General features: G+C 43.7%; 1 protein-coding gene across 3 annotated transcripts in view; it reads left to right on the top strand.

The window, feature by feature from the left end:
* Positions 1 to 20,160, top strand: part of LYST (lysosomal trafficking regulator) — an 864,675-nt gene that overhangs the window by 481,152 nt on the left and 363,363 nt on the right. For all 3 annotated transcript variants that reach the window (XM_063917604.1, XM_063917602.1, XM_063917605.1), the window contains exons 21-23: positions 12,650 to 12,781; positions 14,311 to 14,920; positions 19,348 to 19,525. In XM_063917604.1, coding sequence (XP_063773674.1) covers positions 12,650 to 12,781; positions 14,311 to 14,920; positions 19,348 to 19,525 — 920 coding nt within the window. The remainder of the gene's footprint in view (positions 1 to 12,649; positions 12,782 to 14,310; positions 14,921 to 19,347; positions 19,526 to 20,160) is intronic.

The following is a 20,160-nucleotide window of genomic DNA, read 5'->3' as shown; positions in this document are numbered from 1 at the left end:
GAGAAAGGTGTGATGCATATTAGATGTAACTAATGTAGTGAACTCATGTCACAAATACAATTAATCATTGCATGTACAGTATATTTGTTACTTTTAATTTTGCTAATTTAGTTTCTTATGACATTATGTAGTGATAAAGTAGCCCATGTATCAGAGGCGTATTGGGCCAGTTCCCCATTCTCAGGGGATCGGCAAAATCTAACATGTTGGAATTCATAGATTCGCTGATTCCAACCCAAAAATTATTGGAATCGCTGAGCTGGGGATTTTTAACATGTAGTATTCCTTTCTACAGTGGGGTACACTGGTATTCCACAGGGAATAACATCGGGGTGTAGAGTTGGATCTCTATACCCCCTGCTCCGGGCACAGGAGCTCAGTTTTAAAGTTGGTGCCTGCAGTGCAGGTCACTAACAGAGGGGGCTGCCTGAAGCAGCCCTAAAGGCTTTGAAAAATGAAGAAAGCTTTTACTATGGTGACTGAGCCGCAGCACTTCTATGATGGGAGACATGCCGTGCTGCAGCTCCATAACCTCCCCTTTGCGGCGCTGTATACTCCCGCGGCCTGGTTCCCGGGTACTTACAGTGGACATGCACCGGTATTTTGGCACACCACCGCTGCATCATCTCCAGAATCACGTGGCTGCAGGACTTGGGGAGGAGGCAAGAGGGTCCCCCAGGGGACCTGCCGGGTACAAATCGCGATCCGCGTGCGGCCCATGGGAGATGAACCGCACGGCTGGCGTGGACACTGTACTGCTCAGGGACCCCACTATATCCACAAGGGCAGTAAACGAAGCACAGGCATATATTTTAGGCTCCACTAAGTACTGGTGGTGAAGTCCAGCACTGTGGGGATAGAGAGCTACCTGTAGCCCCTCCCCCCAGCTCCGGGCTCCATCTAGAGCTACTTTCACTTTCCCCTCACTCCCTGCTGAGACCTGGCGCCATTTTTAGCTAAGGGACGCTCTCTATGGGATTGCTGGGTGCTGTCTCCTCTGTATAGCCGCCTGTTCCGGCACTGTGCTTATACAGGACACTTGAGTATTCTACCTGTCATTTGACTGTGTTAGTTAAGAAATAAATGTGTTGCTGACAGAATAGGTGGTACAATTATTCTGTGATATACATCCAGTACTGCTGTGCATTGTTATCTCTCTGAATATACATATCTGCTATTGTATGTAAATTGCCTGTCCAGTGCAGTATTATTGTTGTGTACATTATTGTGTATGTGACTGAGTGTGCCATATAACTACTGTGTTTGCTCTCCTTTTCAAGTGTATCACACCCTTGCTATCACTATATTCTGAACCCTGTGAGGATAAGTGCCTCAGGGTCCACATTTATTTGAATATAAATATACATTTATAGTGCTACACAGTCTATATATCTCGGTGTATTTTTTCTGTGTATTTTCAGTCACCCCATATCGATTAATTTCTCTGTTTGTGTCCTGCTTTTATTAGCACATAAATCAGGGGATTGTGGTATTACTATTGTTTGGCTATATTGTACTGTGTGCCCCACGTCTACATTCCTCATAATGTCTGCCACACAGGGCGGGAATTCCATGGACTTTCCTGCATTAGGCAGTGCTGCTTCCACAGATTTACAGAGAGGGGAACCTTCTGGGGATGTGGGTACTGGGTCCCTTACATCTCCCACTCCACCTGTGGCACCCGTGGCCAACCAAGAGCCACCGTGGGGCACCTTTTCTTGTATGTTAAATACTTTGGTAACACATCTTACGCCCCCTGTGGTACTGCCTGTGCCATTACAGCCACAAATTATCCCTGTAGCTAACCCGCCTTGGGCGGACACACTATGTAACCAGATGCGGGTTTTGAATAAATCCTAGGTTAAACAGACGTCTATATTTCAGCCCTCTGGGGCTGAGGGGTCCTCTGAGCGTGTGATTTCCTCCTCTCAATCCACTCATGTTTCAGATACTACTTCTGATGAAGATGGGGCCTATACTGATCAGACTGATTCTGACTTAGTGGACTCTGATGGGGAGCATGTACCTCAGGTTGATGTCCCTGAATTAGTGGAAGCTATCAAAATGGTTCTCCAGATTGATGATGAAGCTGAGCCCACTACTGCATCAAAAAAGTATGATAAATTCAAGCGTCAGAAGGTGGCAGAGGTAGTTTTTCCTCACTCTGACCCTTAAATTGACATACGTCAAGAGTCTCCCCAGGAAAGAAGTTTGCCCTATCCAAGAAGATGTTGGCTCGTTTTCCTATCCCTGCGGAGTTAACTAACAAGTGGGAAACTCCACCGCCGGTCGACTTGCATGTCACACGGATTGTGGTTTCCTCTTCTCTGCCTGTCACCACTGTCACCTCCCTGAAGGAGCCGACAGATAAGAGTGTGGAGGGAAGCCTGAAGTGTATTTATTCCCTAACTGGGGCAATTCACAGGCGCACTATTGCGGCCTCCTGGGCTGCAAAAGCTATTGATGCGTGGGTCCAGGTATTGGAGGAGGAGCTACCTCAGGATATTTCTGACATTGCCAAACAGTGTCTGTTTCATATTACTACCACCTCCCATTATATTGAAAAGGCGTCCTCTGAGGCAGGTATCTAGTGTCCAAAGCGTCCACTATGTCTATTTTGGTTCGCCGGATTCTATGGTTGCGGTCCTGGAAGGTGGACCTAGATTCTAAGAAGACTCTGGAGGTGCTCCCTTTTAAGGGAGACATCCTTTTTGGAGACGATCTTAATAAAATCGTGACTGACTTAGCCTCTGCTAAGACTGCGTGTCTTCCTAATACTGCTCCTTCTGCTCCGAAAGCTAAAATTACTACTTTTCGTTCATTTCAGACCTCGTACTTCCAAGACCGGTAAGCCCAAATCTAAACAATCCTGGGCTGCCCGTCAGCCTGCTTCCAAACAGGACAAGCCTGCAGCACGACAGGGCAGGCCTCCCACTGGTGGACCCCAGGGTGGGAGGCCGACTACTGCAGTTCACCCAGGCCTGGTTAAGGACCACTTCAGATGCGTGGGTGCAGGAAGTTGTCTCTCACGGGTACGTGGTCTCTTTCAAGAGCCAACCCCCTTGCCAGTTCTGCGCAACGGTCATCCCATCGGACCCGTTGAAGGTGCAAGCTCTACACTTGGTTGTCCAATCCCTCCTGGAGACAGGAGTGGTGGTGCCGGTGCCCATCTCCCAAACAGAGAGGAGCTACTACTTGACCCTGTTTCTAGTACCGAAACCCAAAGGGTCTTTCCGGCCTATTCTCAACCTCAAGTCACTGAACAAGTTTGTGAGAGTTTCCAAGTTCCGTATGGAAACACTGCACTCCATTGTACTGGCCATGGAACCTGGGGACTACATGGTATCCCTGGATATACAGGATGCTTACCTGCATATACCTATTGCCATTTTGCATCAGCAATATCTGCGGTTTGCTATTGGCAACCTCCATTATCAATTCAGGGCTCTGCCGTTTGTACTGACTACTGCCCCTCGGATTTTCATCAAGGTCATGGCCGTGATGACAGCTCATCTCCGTCAACAGGGAATCAGGATCCTGCCATATCTGGACGACCTGCTGATCCTGGCAAGCTCCCAAGATGTCCTCCTGAGTCATCTCCAGCTGACGGTGCAATTCCTCACAGCCCACGGATGGCTGATCAATTGGAAAAATTCCTCCCTGGTCCCTGCGCGGTGCATGGTGCACCTGGGGGCCCTACTGGATACGCACAGCCAGTATCTCTCACCCAAAAATGTCTATTCACTCGGCGATGCAAGTACTAGGCCTGATGGTGTCGACTTTCGACATGGTGGAGTATGTTCAATTCCATTCTCTCCCTCTCCAACGGTTAATCCTATCCAAGTGGGGCGGTCTGCCTCAGTGGCTCAGGTCTCAGATGATGGTCCTGACTCCGGAGGTCCGCTTATCCCTGTCCTGGTGTCTCCAGGATAAACAGTTGAGCACGGGCCGTCCCTTCTGGATTCTCCACTGGGTCCTACTGACGACGGACGCCAGTGTGCGGGGATGGGGCGCGGTATTCGAGCAACACATTCTCCAGGGTCGCTGGACCAAGGAGGAGTCTCTCCTTCCCATCAACATTCTGGAACTGCAGGTAGTGTTTAATGCCTTGACACTAGCCCTGCCTCTGTTAAGGAACAGGCCTGTTTAAGTACAGTCGGACAACACCACTGTGGTGGCGAACATAAATCATCAAGGCGGCACTCGAAGCCGAAAAGCAATGATGGAAGTGACCAGAAATCTTCAATGGGCGGAACGCCATCTGCCAGCAAGTATCGGCAGTGTTCATTCCGGGTGTCCTCAACTGGGAAGTGGATTTCCTCAGTCGTCAGGACGCACACACCGGAGAGTGGAGCCTTAATCCGAAGGTGTTTCAACTCCTAGTGGACAAGTGGGACCTACCAGACGTAGACCTGATTGCATCTCGACACAATCACAAGGTTCCGGTCTTCGGAGCAAGAACAAGGGATCCTCAAGCAGCATTCGTGGACGCACTGGCAATTCCATGGAAATTTCGACTGCCATACGTGTTACCTCCGGTGTCACTCCTGCCCAGGGTTCTGCGGAAGTTCAAGCAAGAAAGAGGAATGCTACTTCTAGTGGCTCCAGCGTGGCCCAGACGGCAATGGTTCTCAGACCTGCAGGGTCTATTGATGGAACTACTACTTCCTCAAAGCCCAGACCTCCTCGTTCAGGGCCCTTGTGTCTACCCAGACCTGGCCAGACTGGCTTTGATGGCGTGGCTCTTGAAGCGTCACTCCTGAGGGCAAAAGTTTCTCTGAGGCGGTCATCCAAACTATGTTGAAAGCCTGTAGACCAGCTTCGGATTTACTACAGGGTCTGGAACTCTTACTTCACCTGGTGTGCTGCTAAGAACTAAGATGTTTACAAGTTCAGAACCCCATGGCTTCTGGCTCTTCTGCAATAAGGCCTGTACTTAGGCCTTCGTCTGTTCCTATTTCTGCCTTGTCGGTGTGATTTCAGAGGAAACTTACGTCTATTCCTGACGTTCATACCTTCACTCTCATTTTGCGGATAGATAAAACCTCTTTATGTCCCTCCTGTGGCTCCATGGGATCTGTCTGTTGTCCTTAATGCCCTGCAAGAGTCTCCCTTTGAGCCTCTTGATTCGGTGAACCTGAAATAGCTTACTATTAAGGTCCTGTTCCTGTTGGCTATTGCCTCTGCTAGAAGAGTGTCGGACTTAGGCACTTTGTCCTGTCGTCTGCCCATCCTGATATTTCATTGTGACTGGGCAGTTCTCTGTACTCGCCCTGGTTATCTGCCTAAGGTGGTTATCTTTCTACCTTAACCAAGAGATTGTGGTTCCAGCCTGTATCTCTCCTGATTTGTCTTCCAAATAAAGGTCTTTGGATGTGGTACGGGCTCTCCGTATTTATGTGGAGAGGACTGCCTTCATTCGGAGGTCTGATTCCCTCTTTGTACTGTTTGGTTTTCACAAATGTGGCTGGCCTGCAAACAAGCAAACTTTGGCCAGATGGCTTAGAATGTTGATTGCACAAGCTTATGCGCAGGCTGATCTACCAGCTCCTGCTGCTATCAAGGCCCATTCTACTCGGTCTGTTGGACCTTCTTGGGCGGTTCGCCGTGGCACATCCGAAGATCAATTGTGCAAGGCGTCTACATGGTCCTCATTGAACACGTTCATCAGGTTCTATGCCTTTGATACTTCCGCCTCCCAGGATGCCTCCTTTGGATGCCGGCTTCTTGTGCCTGCTACAGTGCGTCCCCTTCCATGAGGAACTGCTTTAGGACATCCCCAATGTTATTCCCTGTGGAATACCAGTGTACCCCGCTGCAGAAAAGGAGATTTATGGTAGACTTAGCATTGTTAAATCTCTTTCTGCGAGGTACACTGGATTCCACAGGGCGCCCACCCTGACGACTTAGCTTTTTTGGGTTTGTATGGCATTAGCCGCTGGTCTCTTCTCCTGTCGTGAGAACGTGGTTCTATGTGACTAACATCTTCCGTCTCTTTACCTGCTACTGCATTGGACTGGTTAACAAAACTGAGCTCCTGTGTACGGTGGAGGGGTTATATGGAGGAGACGGTGCAGTGCATCCTGGGAACAGTCAAAGTTTTTAGCCTGTTGGTGCCTCGGATCAAGATCCAACTCTACACCCCAATGTTTTTCCCTGTGGAATCCAGTGTACCTCACAGAAAGAGATTTAACAATGGTAAGTCTACCATAAATCTCCTTTTTTTTCCCCATCCGATCTGAGGTACACTGCTGTAATCAACTATGGGTAATAGGCCGGCTCAAGTGGAATAGCTGAGGTCCCCTCAAACCTCTCCCACCTCTATCAGACTTCAGTTTTGTCTTTTAGAGCTTGCAGGACTCAGAGCGCCAGGCAGAGCGGAGATTCAGTTACGGGAGCTGGGTGTGTGATCTCTCCTCCCACTCTCCAGCAGCTCCAGTGGGAGTTAGCGATTCACTAAAGAGCCTCCAGAGCTCTGACTCACAAAGGAACTGGGTGCACCAGCTAAAAGGGCTTCTGAGTATTGGTAGGGCAGCCACAGCAGACCACTGATAGTACTGAGCTGCGACACACACACTTCCTGGTACACAGAACTAGGCGGACTCCTGTGACCAGGTGATAGAGAGATTGAGGTGCTATATTACTATGCCAGCTGAACCACAGAGAGAGAGAGAGAGCTTTCTGGAATTAGGCTCCATTTTTCCTCTCTCCCAGTCCTGCACAGCATGTATCTACTCCCCCATTCCTCCTTGGCGATCTCCTTTGAAAGACTGGAATACTGAGGAGCCATCTTTCACAGAGATGATTTAGAGGCTGCAAGTATCAGCAGTGGTCTGTGGGTCAATTTCTGGAGAGCTTGGTTTATTCTAGCTACAGTTTGCCTGCATTTACATGTTGTGTTTCTGCATATCTACAGATAAGTACTAGTACTCATCTATCTTTCTGGTCGTTTTTTCTGCGAATAGAGTTGCATCTATGGCACAAGCACACCCAATAGGATCGCTCGGGTGCATGCGCTCCCGCTGACAGGTTGCACACATATGAATGAGTAGGGCCACATCTGTATATATATGTTATACAGGTGTCTCCTATACTTCATTCCTGCCAAACAGGCATTTTCGGAGTGTCAGGTTCTGTGAGACTGTGAGACCGTCTTTTTTTTTTTTTTTAACGGAATGCGTGTTAGTTGCATCGAGACATGACTAGGATGCTAAGGAGAATGTACTTATTAATTTGAAATGCAGATGTATATCTGTGTGCAAGTGAGTCTGTGAATCTGCATATGAAGTGCTACAATGTAGCAGCCGCATTTGTTTTCCAATACAAGTCTGTTGTGCTCCTTTATACATCCTCAGTCATATACGATATACAAGTGTTACTTCTCAAATTAGTTGCTTTACGTTTCGAATACAGTAAGACGCATTTTTTACAAAATAAGATTCCTGATGCTAGTAGACCTGGCGGTTCACTCAAGTCAGGCATCTAACGCTGCATGGCGTATTGAGTCTAGATTTGTAGTGTTCATTGTAGCACCTTGCACCTAATTAGTGAACGCAATATTTTCTAAGTGATCTGCTGTAGCGATATATCACGTGTGATATGTTGCCCTCCAAACTAAAATATGCTCCCACACTGATTAGGTGCAGCATGCTAGAATGAACACTAGATGTATGAGGACATATCTGTAGCTGTGCATTAGTGGGGTTATAACTGCTTATATGTAGTTTCTGGCTATCTAGTAATACTTTAGAACATTCTAAGTTTTCACCCTGTTTACAACAGACCTTGAAGAGTTTATTGTAATTCTTTGACATTATTTTTCTTACTGAGTTTAGGCAGGGGCATAAGATTATTTAGGTGTATTTACTCCTGCACTATTTCATCTAGGCAGGATTTATTTTTACTACTTTGTGTCTCCCTGCCATTTTCTATTCAAGACTTGTGAATGCAGGTCCCTTCTTTGGTCTTTGCTCTCTGTATTCTCTTTGTCTTAAAACAACATGACGAAGGGCAGAATTAGCTTCTATATCTAAACCAGGCCTTCCTTTTGCATTAGTTTTGCCCACATCTGGGGCATGTATAAAATATCTAAAGGTTGAACATACACATGCAGCTAGCCTCATCATTGCTGTGAAGCGTATGCATGCGTATCCATCGCTGTAGTTACTAGGTGCACGCGACTGTCCACACCTGCAATCGCATGATGCAGTCTATGGGAGAAGGTTGCAAATATACGCACCTGCCCACATACAACCTAGTCGCGGTTGTGAATAGTCACAGTCACAATGAGTCTGTCTACATGTGTAGCCTGGGGCCCTTTGTGCAGTCTGTGATACAGAGCCCCTGGGAGGTGGAACGGTCAAGCCAGTATTTCCAGATTGGGCGAAGTCCCTCGCTCAAGACATTGCGGAACTTGAATCCTCTCTCCTCCGTGCTCCGTCAGAAGCTCAGCTTTCATCTGATTTTTCTGATGAACCTTTGTGCGCCTGTGACATTGGTACGTGCACCCACTGGCTCCTCATCTACCAAAAAGTGGTTGTTCCAGTCTCCGGCTGGTTTTTCTAAACATTCAGATTCTGCGGGTAACAAGAGGAGTGTGAATTTATAGAACCTGATTGGGAGAATGCATCTGGCTGTTGGTGTCCAGGAATTAATTAGTGCAGTCTGACATACCGTAAATATTCAGGAAGCAGAAGTTTCTGAAGCTAGTTCTTCTTCCTTGTTTAAACTTAAGAAAAAGCAATTTTGTGTTGCCTGTATTTTCACACTTCTCTGATATCTTTAAAGAGACTTGATAAGAAATTTCCGTCTCCCAGGCAGTTCCGGTACTCATCTCTTTTGCAGATGGTGACATAACAGTGGCAAACGCAGGGTTTCTAGAGGGAGGTTTCCAAATGCAATCTGCAATATCTCACTCTGCAGGACATGGAATACAGTATAGATGATCTATAGTATAGGCTGTATAAAACATATTTAAATAATATAAATAAGATAAGTGGTCATGAAAAGGTTAAACATACTATAATAAATGCACAAACATAATAGAACCAGTACTGCACTTTCTAAGCACAAATTCTCCCACCTCATGGTAAGGCTCTTGTCTCTTCTTCCTAGTAGCTACTCTCTGGTCCAGTGTACTGAATGAGGGCTCAAAACCACACACACAGTAAACGTGGTTGAACAAGCTGCTACCACTGTGCATACGCAGCAGCTCTGCTCTGTCCCTGAAACTGCATGATGTCTTGGCTGCTCTAGAAATCGTTTTATATACTATTTCTATTATTGTCAAAATTTGAGCCGCTGGCCAAGAGGAGAGGGTTTCCAGGCAACCAGAACCCCCCCCCCCCCCTGCGTTTGCCTATGCATAAATGACACCAATCCAGTCTTGTGTAGATGCTCCAGTAGTCAAGTTAGCCAAGGCCATAGTCATTCACACAGTGCAGGCAGTCACCTTGAAGGATCAGACAGATAGAAAGAATGGGGCCATGCTAAAATGTGTTCGCTTTTCCTGGCACTTCTCTTCATCCCATTTTAGCTATTGTCTAGTTCAACAAGGCAATGCAATCCTGGACCAACTAGCTTCTACAGGTGAAAGGAAATAATTTAGAACTCCTTTCCTTGGTTGATCAGATCTGTGAGCTCTCTGTTTATATTGGTGTTGATTCTCTGGAACAGTTTCTCTACGGTCTTGTATGTCTGCCTTGGCCTTTTCTGTCAGAAGATCTATTTGGCTCAGATCTTGGGTCACTGAGTCACAGCATACACTAGAGACCTGTATTGTCTGTTTCAGGCGCATAGGAATCACCATCATTCCTTATTTGGACCTTCTGAGAAAGGCACTTTCTTGCTACTTCACCATCTGCAGGTAGTGGTGACCAGCTTGGAGTCAAACCTCATTCCTTCACAAATTTTCTTGGGTGTCTTATTCAACACTCAGAAGGTTTTCTTCCTGAGCAGATGATTCAGGACCTCCAGTCATTGCTGAGGTGGCTACTGCAGCTGCCTCAAGTTTCAGTTCTCCGCTGTATGCAACTGCTGTGAAAGATGGTAGCTTCCTTTTGAAGCGATAACATATTCCATGTTTCATGGTCTGACTCTGCGGAGTCAAATTTTCGCAACGCTGTTCCAGGAGAGGATCCCACTTGGACAGGCAATCTTTCAGACTGTCCCATTGTCTCTTCTGTGGTGACTCCATATCCCGAATCTATTCAAGGAGTCCCTCTTCTCGGTTTGGGATTGGGTACTGATCACGACAGATGCCAGCCTGATGGGTAAGGTCACTCTAGGCCTACAACTTCAAGGTCTTCTGTCTAATACATGACCCATCCCCTTCATTAACATTCTGGAGTTAATTGCAGACAGGTACGCTCTAGTCAAACTTCAGCCCAAATTACATAGGAAGACTGTTTATATACAGTCAGATAATGCCACAGCTTTGGTTTACATAATGTAGTGGAATCAGGAATGAGGAGTCATCAGGCAATCCTTCTTTTGGTGGAGCTTTTGGTTCCTGACATCTCAACCATCCACAATCCCGGGGTGGAAAAGTGGAAGGCAGACATCCTCATTCTCTACACTGTCTCTACTGGGCAATGGGGAACTACATCAGGAGGTGTTGCAACTGATTGTGGATAATGGGGGATGCCCAACATAGATCTCATGGCCTCCTATTTAAACAAAAAGCTTCCCTTGTATGGAGAACGCTTGTGGGATGCACTCTTCCTGGGCACCAAGACGGCAGCTTTATCCTTCCATCTGGGCTATCTATTCCCACCACTGTCCATGCTAGCCTTGGTGCTTCAGCGGGTTTGACTGGAAAGTCTCCCAGTCATTGTCATAGTTAGAGGCTGGCCCCATTGGCACAGATTTGCTCTCCTTCAAGGAATGCTGGCAGAGGCTACTTACCTTCTTTCTCTCTGGAAAGACTTAGTTCATCAAGGCTTATGTTTTCACCCAGATTTAGATAATCTGGCTTTGACCACATGATTCTTGCGACCCAGATCTTGAGGGTTAGCAGTTTTTCCAGACAGGTAGTTGAGACCATGCTTCAGGCTTGTAAGCTGTCACTTCCAGAATCTATAATTTGGTCTGATGCCTTAAAATTTTATGATGCGAGTGTTGAGGACTCTCGGAGCTGTTTTTGACAGCCACGCCTGCCTTTTGTTCTTTCTTCAAGACGGTCTGACTTGGGGACTTAGCCTTTCTTCACTCAAGGGTCAGGTTTCTTCTTTGTCTGTCGTTTTTTCATACAGGTTTGGTCACCATTCCGGAGGTGTACTTCAGCCTCCTTACATCTTAATCTATACCTCTATTGGATCTAAATTTGTTTTTTAACGCTATTCAGAGGCCCCCCTTTTTGCTTGAAACCATAGAGTTGCGGCATCTTACGTTAAAGGTGGCATTTCTTTAAGCCATTGCTAGAAGAGTCTTGGCATTGGCTTCCTTATTGTGTAGGCCCTCCTTCATCATTTTTCATTCTGACAGGGTGATTTTTCCACTTGAAACCGGATATTTTTCTCCTGGCCTTTCCTGGGGCATCCTCATCCTCTAGCTCTATATCCTCAGAGCTTTTGGACATTGTCTGGGCTGTAAGGATTTCCCCTTGGTCCTCATCGATGCTCCAAAATGAGGTTGGCTATCCTGGAAGAGTTCCATTGCTCAATGGATTAGTGCTACCATCCGACAGGCATATAAATGAGTCCTTACCCACCATACCTGCGACTGTTAACAGTCGCTGGTCATTTGCCGTGACTAACATGCCGGTGGCCGTGCGTGTTCTCTTTGTACTCACCCGCAATCCATAGGAATGTCTACACACCCGCAATCCTTAGCTCAATCTACTCAGGGTTTCTTGGGCTGTTTGCAGTGGCACCTCAGTTGAGCAGCTGTGCAGATCGGCAACCTGATACTCCGTGCATACCTTTACCAAGTTTTAGTGGTTCCATTCCTTTTGGTTCCTGTGACCCTGGCTTTGGACATAAAGTCTTATCTGTGGGCAAATGTGTATATCGCTGTATCTATATATACAGTATGCATTATGGATACACTATGATGAGTATGCTGCTGCTGTGTTTGACAATGAATATAGATTTCTTGCTTACTAGCTACAGATGCGTCCTGATACTTTTCCTCAAGTCATGCCAAATAACCGCTTCCGCATCACCAGGTCTATCAAGTGTCTTTCTCACTCAAAATGCATCTTATTTGCGTAAATAAACAACTGGTAGCCACAAAGCTGCATTGCCAATTGTTGATTATTACACTGTTAATTTGATGTGCAACATTTGTGTATCTCTGTGCGTCGGAGTCTGAATCTACGTAAGAAGGACTCCGTGCAAGTGGGCGTGACTTTTTCTCTGTTGTGCTGAATCTGTGACTTTGTACGTGTGTAAAGCCAATTACTTTGCATATAATGTACAGTGTAAGTGACTTTTCGCTGTGCCTGGAATGCATATAACATTCAAGACAAATATTATATGCTACTTTACATAGGGTCTCAGTTGCGCCGGTTGTCTCACACCATATGGCTAGGTGTATGTAGACACACCTGTAAATTTCTCTAAAAAGTACATCCCAAGTTATGTCAGACTGTTTTTTTTTTTTTTTGAACTGCTTACTTATATCTCCAGCTGTTTTGTTTTATTCTTAGATGACAAGATATTTCAAGAAAAACTGAAATCTGTTATAAATCAGAGACATTCTACCTTTGGAGGAAGATCCTCTGTCAGTCCTGAGCTTTCACGCAGAAGTCCCTTGGAATTTTCTGTTGCAGTCCCTAAAGGTGTAGTAAATATTTACATTGTCTTATAGATTGTGCTAGCTATTAATGGTTTTACTGTGATCTTAAATGTTCATTTGCATAAATGTAAAGCTGTTTGGTGATGGTATAGTCTACTGTTGTGTACAAATGATTGAGCATGAGAGCATAAAGGTGTGGCAGAATTACAATATTTTATAATCCTCTAAAAATATTTTTCTGGAATGCGTTTTTCTTTCTCGCATTCTACTGACCAGGGAAAAAGTGGAGCAAAGCCCTCCTGTAAAGCAAAAAAATGTCAGGACATAGGGGGTGATTCAGACCTGATGGCTGGGCTGCGTTCAGATAGTCACCGCCCCCAGGGGGAGTGTAAATTCACTGTGCAAGTGTGCGATGCTATGTGTACACCGAGCTGCAAATATCCACTGTGTGCAGTCAGTGCGCAGCCCAGGACTTACTCCTCCAGTGTGATCAGAAGAGGCTGATCGGGGCCGGGTGTGACGTCACTCACCCTCCCTGAAAACGCTTGGAGACGCTTGTGTTTTTCGAACACTCCCATTAATCGGTCAGTTACCACCCACAAAAGGCCTCTTCCTGTCAGTCACCTTGCGAACGCCCATGCGATCAGAATTTTTGCAACATCATGTCGCTGACCGACGATGCCCGTTGTTGTTGTTGTCTGAAGTGCGTGTGCATTGCGGTCCACACTTATGCGCAGTTATGATGTGATCGCTCGGTGTGCAAAAACGCACAGCAGCGATCAGGTCTGAATCCCCCCCATAGAGTAGAACCTTTGTTTCACCCCTCCCAATGAATAATTATGTACTTGGAGGGTTTCAGATAGTATAATTTGTCCATTAAAGACATGTAATTTTTCAGGTTATTTTCTCTAAAAAGTGAAATATACTGTAAGTCAGGATAAAACTGGAAAGTGCTATCACATATGTTGGGTACCTGTTGAGAACCTCCTGGATTGTTGTAGTGGATCCTCTATGCACAGCATCATCTTATTCCACTCTATGGGTAATGCAGAGATTAATAGCTGGTTTGTGTAGTTACCGGTTTAAGTGTTGTTTCATCGATTTGTATAGGAACAACCCCAGATATCATCTGGCTGCTGCAAAGATTCTCCTCAATCCCCAGCCTCTTGAGTCCCGACCAGGTGGTTGCTGTGCTATTAGACACTGAGCAGGGCCTAATTAGGAGAACGTGTTGGTTGACACCCGCAGACATGGACAGTCCTTGTACAGACCAATTGCTGCATCTTAAAACTTGGAGTCAGGAAGTGAGAGCAGTGTGTCTAACAATTGGATGTTTTTACAACATTTAGAAAGCCACATTAAGTCCATTTACAGTGTATTGAAAATGACACATTCTGATGTAAGAAGTTTAAGGTTTATATGGTTTTTGTGCTATCTTTATCTTCTGTTCTCTCTTTTATCCATTCTTCATTCATTGGTAACAGACTATTGTAGTGTTTTAGTGGATGGTAATATGTAAGGTCATATCCCTTGTAAACACTCATTTTAAAACCTATGAAACTTGTATTCCAGATACAGATGCCTCGCAACAACAAACACATCTTTCTGTGATAGAGAGGATTCGGTCCAAGAGCTTGCCAGCATCTCCATCATGTTCACCTAAAATGCATCCTAAAAGGTTAGGCAGAAGCTTGGGTAAGAGTACAGAAGACTTGACAGGTTCTGTAAGGAGTGACCAAGGTATTCCAGACAAAACATGTCATTTGGAATACAGATTTGAAGTGCTTAAAAAAAAGGAAGATCAGTATGTAAGCAGCTGTGAGTCTGCACAAACCATATGTGAATCATTGCTGCTTTCTGAATGTGTCACAATTATTGAGCCTTCCAAAGAAGACTTTGAAAGATCTGCCTTCAGCCCGGAAAATGCAAATGACGCAGGCAAAACAGCTCCGTTTGAAGGTACTGGTGAAGTGTTGTTGCAGCGTCCTGATTATCTTAAAGGAATTTACTCACAGCGGAAAGGGCAGAGTAATGTCAGCTTTGCATTTCCTACAAATGGATCTTTAACCAGTGCAATTTGGACAGATGTTCCGGAGAAGAAAAATTCTGAAGAATGGGGCAGCTTTCCCTTCTCCCCAATTTTTGACCTTACGCACAGAGATTCTGTCACAATAGAGGAAAGGTAATGTGTTGTTTTTTTTCCTGCTATAGGTACGATATAAGATGCAATTGATTATTGAAGGGGGCAGGGCTAGATGATTCTTGACATTAGGCTCCTCCCCCTCACTGCAAAATGCTGTGAATCATAGGTCTCCAATGATGGGGCAGAGCCAATATGATGCAATTAATCCCAATAGGAATCATGTGGGTTGCAGGAGGGTTACCTACTCAGTTTCAATAATTCACAAATTACAAAATTCAGTCTAGCAAATCCCAGTACTGGAAAGTTGACTGTGATTCTTGCGTTTCTTACACAGAAATCCAGAATGATATTCTAGTGTTATGTCTGGGAGCCTTTATAGGTCCTGACAGTCATTCATATCAAGTCTAGGCACCAGTCCATAGATGAACCTACAAGTCGTATGGCATATATATATATATATATATATATATATATATATATATAGTCGAAAATAGAAACGGGGGCGCTCAGATATCACAGTGCACTACCAATAATAAATAATAAAATATGAAATCAAGTGTATAGAGTACGTGACACTTCCTCTAGAGTAAGAGTGGCTGCAACCTTAAGCAATAAATATGTGCTTGGAAAACACATAAACAAGATTTTCAGAAAGTGAAGAAAAGGGTGCCTACTAGTGTCTAGTAAAATTATAGAGCTGGTGTGATTGAGAACAGGATACTACTTATCTGGCATAAACAGAATTTTGCTTCAGTCATAGGACCAGTACAGGTACATGAAAAAAGAAGAACAAAATAACATAGCGCGTACTGTTTTTACGCAATCACAATCTACAGATCATATAAACCAATTGTGTGTTAAAAAACTTTCTGGGTAAAGGTAAATCCCAAAATTTAAAATCCACAGCCAGGGATTTTGTTTTAAAAGTTTTTCACAATAATAAAACACACATAAAACATAAAGGTAGAAGTATAAGATATACAGTTTTCAATCTAAAGATCAAATGAACCAATTATGTGTTTAAAAAAACTTTCTGGGTATAGGCAAATCCCAAAAATTGAAATCCACAGCCAGGGATTTTTTAAAAGTTTTTCACAAAATTTAATAAAACACATAAAACATAAAAGGTAGAAGTAATGCGAGCGTACAAGATAAAATTGAATGACAAGCTTATCTGTCCATATTAGGAATGGGATACATCAGATTTTTCGTAAGCATCCAAGATAAATAGTAAAAATTCAAACGTACAAAAAATATGTATTAAAACAGCTTATCTGCCCATAAGGGAAGTTCAGGTGCATCAGTCCCAACGCGTTTCGTCCTTAATTAGACTTCATCATGGGGATACGGTCAGTGAGCAAAGATGCTCTATTTATACCTAAAGAGATAGTGAGAACCCAGCACATGGCCAGGTAATTGATGACATCACTTCCTGTTAGGAAGTCTAATTAAGGACGAAACGCGTTGGGACTGATGCACCTGAACTTCCCTTATGGGCAGATAAGCTGTTTTAATACATATTTTTTGTACGTTTGAATTTTTACTATTTATCTTGGATGCTTACGAAAAATCTGATGTATCCCATTCCTAATATGGACAGATAAGCTTGTCATTCAATTTTATCTTGTACGCTCGCATTACTTCTACCTTTTATGTTTTATGTGTTTTATTAAATTTTGTGAAAAACTTTTAAAAAATCCCTGGCTGTGGATTTCAATTTTTGGGATTTGCCTATACCCAGAAAGTTTTTTTAAACACATAATTGGTTCATTTGATCTGTAGATTGAAAACTGTATATCTTATACTTCTACCTTTATGTTTTATGTGTGTTTTATTATTGTGAAAAACTTTTAAAACAAAATCCCTGGCTGTGGATTTTAAATTTTGGGATTTACCTTTACCCAGAAAGTTTTTTAACACACAATTGGTTTATATGATCTGTAGATTGTGATTGCGTAAAAACAGTACGCGCTATGTTATTTTGTTCTTCTTTTTTCATGTACCTGTACTGGTCCTATGACTGAAGCAAAATTCTGTTTATGCCAGATAAGTAGTATCCTGTTCTCAATCACACCAGCTCTATAATTTTACTAGACACTAGTAGGCGCCCTTTTCTTCACTTTCTGAAAAAAAATAAAAATAATAATAATATATATATATATATATATATATATATATATATATATATATATATATATATATGCAAGGACTTCTATAGACTAGACTGGGTGTAATCTTCTCCCAAGGTGAAACTTTGTCCAACACACAATACATATTGGCCCTCATTCCGAGTTGATAGCTCGCTAGCTGTTTTTAGCAGCAGTGCAAACGCTAGGCCGCCGGCCTCTGGGAGTATATCTTAGCTTAGCAGAAGTGCGAACGAAAGGATCGCAGCACTACTACAAAAAACAATTGTGCAGTTTCAGAGTAGCTCCAGACCTACTCCTAGCTTGCGATCACTTCAGACTATTAAGTTCCTGTTTTGACGTCACAAACACGCCCTGCGTTCGCCCAGCCACGCCTACGTTTTCCCAGCCATTCCTGCGTTTTTATCTGACACGCCTGCATTTTTTCACACACTCCTGGAAAACGGTCAGTTACCACCTAGAAACACCCACTTCCTGTCAATCACTCTGCGGCCAGCAGTGCGACTGAAAAGTGTCGCTAGAGCTTGTGTAAAACTGCATCTGTTTTTGTGAAAGTATGTCGTGCGTGCGCAGTGCACACCATACGCATGCGCAGAAGTGCAGATTTTTAGCCTGATCGCTGCGCTGCGAACAACGGCAGCTAGCGATCAACTCGGAATGAGGGCCATTGTCCAATATCTTAATGTGCAGCTATGACATAGGGTGGGCAGGAGGCTGGAGAGACAGGGAGTGGGCATAATGCTTGGTGAGACAGGTGGAACATGAGGCTGGAGAGAATATGGACGGATGGAGCTATATGACAGTCGGATTAGCTAGCGACCTGGTGAAAGACTGGTCAAAAGTTAGTAACAAATATTAATTTGCATGACTTATGTATATGTTTACAATTAATCCATTACTAGTGTTGTGTGAAAAAAAGTACATACTCGTTTAGGTATGTTGAGTTGTATGGAGGCCATGTGAATTACATTTCAGTAGTCTGAGGACTGAGAGAAAGTGCATATGAAAGCATTGTAATGTGTGCACTGTGTGAAATACTGTAGTGGTGATTTGCATGATTCCTGGCACCAGGATGAAAGTGGCACCATTTAGTTATAGACTGAATGTGGGGAACAACAAATATCAGTGCTGCTACTCTCCTGGAATGTCCAGGAAACTCCCAAATTCATGTGGCTCTTCCAGACTCCAGGGAGAGTAGTCAGTAGCTCATGCATAGTGTGGGGAATGGCCATGATGTTGTAATTGTGCGTCATGCCTCCCATACCTCCTACCCTGCTACCCCCTTCCATATTGGAGAGCTTAACTTATGGCATGTATTGATCGATGACGTCAAAACTTCTGTCCATAATTTGTGAATCAGAAGGGTATTGCACAATATAAGCATTAAGTACCCAGTCTCACCCTAGTTTGACAAACACATAATGTTTTTGTGTAATCACATTTATATGTCAAATAGGTAATTATTTTTTTTTTTTTAAATCATACTTGTTACACTAGTAAGGGCATATGCTGTATAAAACACTCATAAAAATAATTAATAGCAACTCTGTTGCAAACCCAAAGTATCTATATGAGCCTGTAAGCCTGATCTACTTCAAGATGCCCTAGATCGTAAATTCACTTTGGCATTATTTTTCCCATGTGCATTCAGATCTTGGATCCACTGATGTTAATTACTTGAAATCATTGTTTCGAGTCTCCCCTTACTCACTTTGCCCTATGTACTCTTACGGCTATTCTGTGTAGATCTGCTCTGGTTTTTGTTTTGCCTATTCCGACGGAATTTATGGGACTTTCACAATTTTTGCACTAGTGCTTCTGAATCTCATAATAGTAGTCAACCCTCCTGGTTTCTGGCCACTACTTCTGTGAAGTGGGTATTATGATCCAATTCAATATTGTGTCATGTCCCTGAACCTGCTACATAGTTACAAGAAGTGCAACATTCTGTAATTGTGACCTGGACAATTATAGGAACCCCACCCATTCCCTCTTGTGGACTTACCCCTTCGCAGATCCCCATCCAAAAAAAATTAGGGCTGTTACTTACAACCCTTGCAGCGCCCCCCACCTCCTTTATTTAAAATGTTATACTCTTTTACAACCCTTGCAGCACTCCCCCCCCCCCCCCCTTATTTAAATTTTTGTATTATCAAATTTATCAAACAACTAGACTGTATTGTAAAAACCTTTAATACAAATATATTGCGTTAGAAAACATAGTTTACTTCTCTAAGCTGTGTTATTGTTAACAAATGTTAGTTCAAAAATATTGTTGGGTATTAGGAATGATAAATATTTAATATGATTTTATTTTAGATCAATGGATGATTGTATTCACCTTGTGTGCTGTGGGTTTTATGACCTTTTATGCGGCGTGGTTCTTACAATGCCCGATGTTATGGTAGCTGATGTTCTCAATGAAATTATTCAACCTGATGTTCTGATAGTATTGGTCAACCATCCATCTTCTCTGATTCAACAAGGAGTTCTAAAAGTAAGATTTTATTATGGTTTTTCAGTATGTGTATGTATAGTGCTTTTATTATTGGATGTGTAGACATTTGAAGGGAGCTACAGGTATGAAATATAGAATATATGAAAGTGGAACACACTGATTAGGACCTTGCGGGAGTGTTCTGAGTGTCTTCCATTTCTTCCGAATTAGTTATTGAGTCCCACAAATCTTTCTAGTTTAACCCTTTAAAATGTCTTCGGATGGGATAGGAAGAGGGAGGATTAATAAAAAAAAGCTTCAGTCTCCATGCGTACATGTGTCCACACCTCTATTTGCAGGAACTGTGAGGCAGAAGACAGAGCCCTGGAAATGTGGACTGCAGTGAGAGGATTGTTGCATCTTTTCCATTACCCTACCTAGTGGTGCAACTTTAGCTGTAAAATATTTCTTTGGTGCAGTACAGATGGGTCCACGTTTATCTTGACATTTAATAGGATTAACTGAGACTGGCCAGTCGGACTTAATCCCCTGCTGTAATAACTTAATCCCTTGCTGTATTGTTCTCTGTATTGTATTGCAGCTGAGAACAATAGATGAAGGGTTTATGCTAATAAGTCATGTTGTGCCTAGGCGCAGAAAACTAGTCAAGATAACCGTGGACCCATCTGTATGTT

This window comes from Pseudophryne corroboree, chromosome 4, assembly GCF_028390025.1.
Source record: "Pseudophryne corroboree isolate aPseCor3 chromosome 4, aPseCor3.hap2, whole genome shotgun sequence".
Lineage (NCBI taxonomy): Eukaryota > Metazoa > Chordata > Amphibia > Anura > Myobatrachidae > Pseudophryne > Pseudophryne corroboree.
Note: the sequence above shows the minus strand (reverse complement) of the source record. Positions and strands in the feature narration are given on the sequence as shown.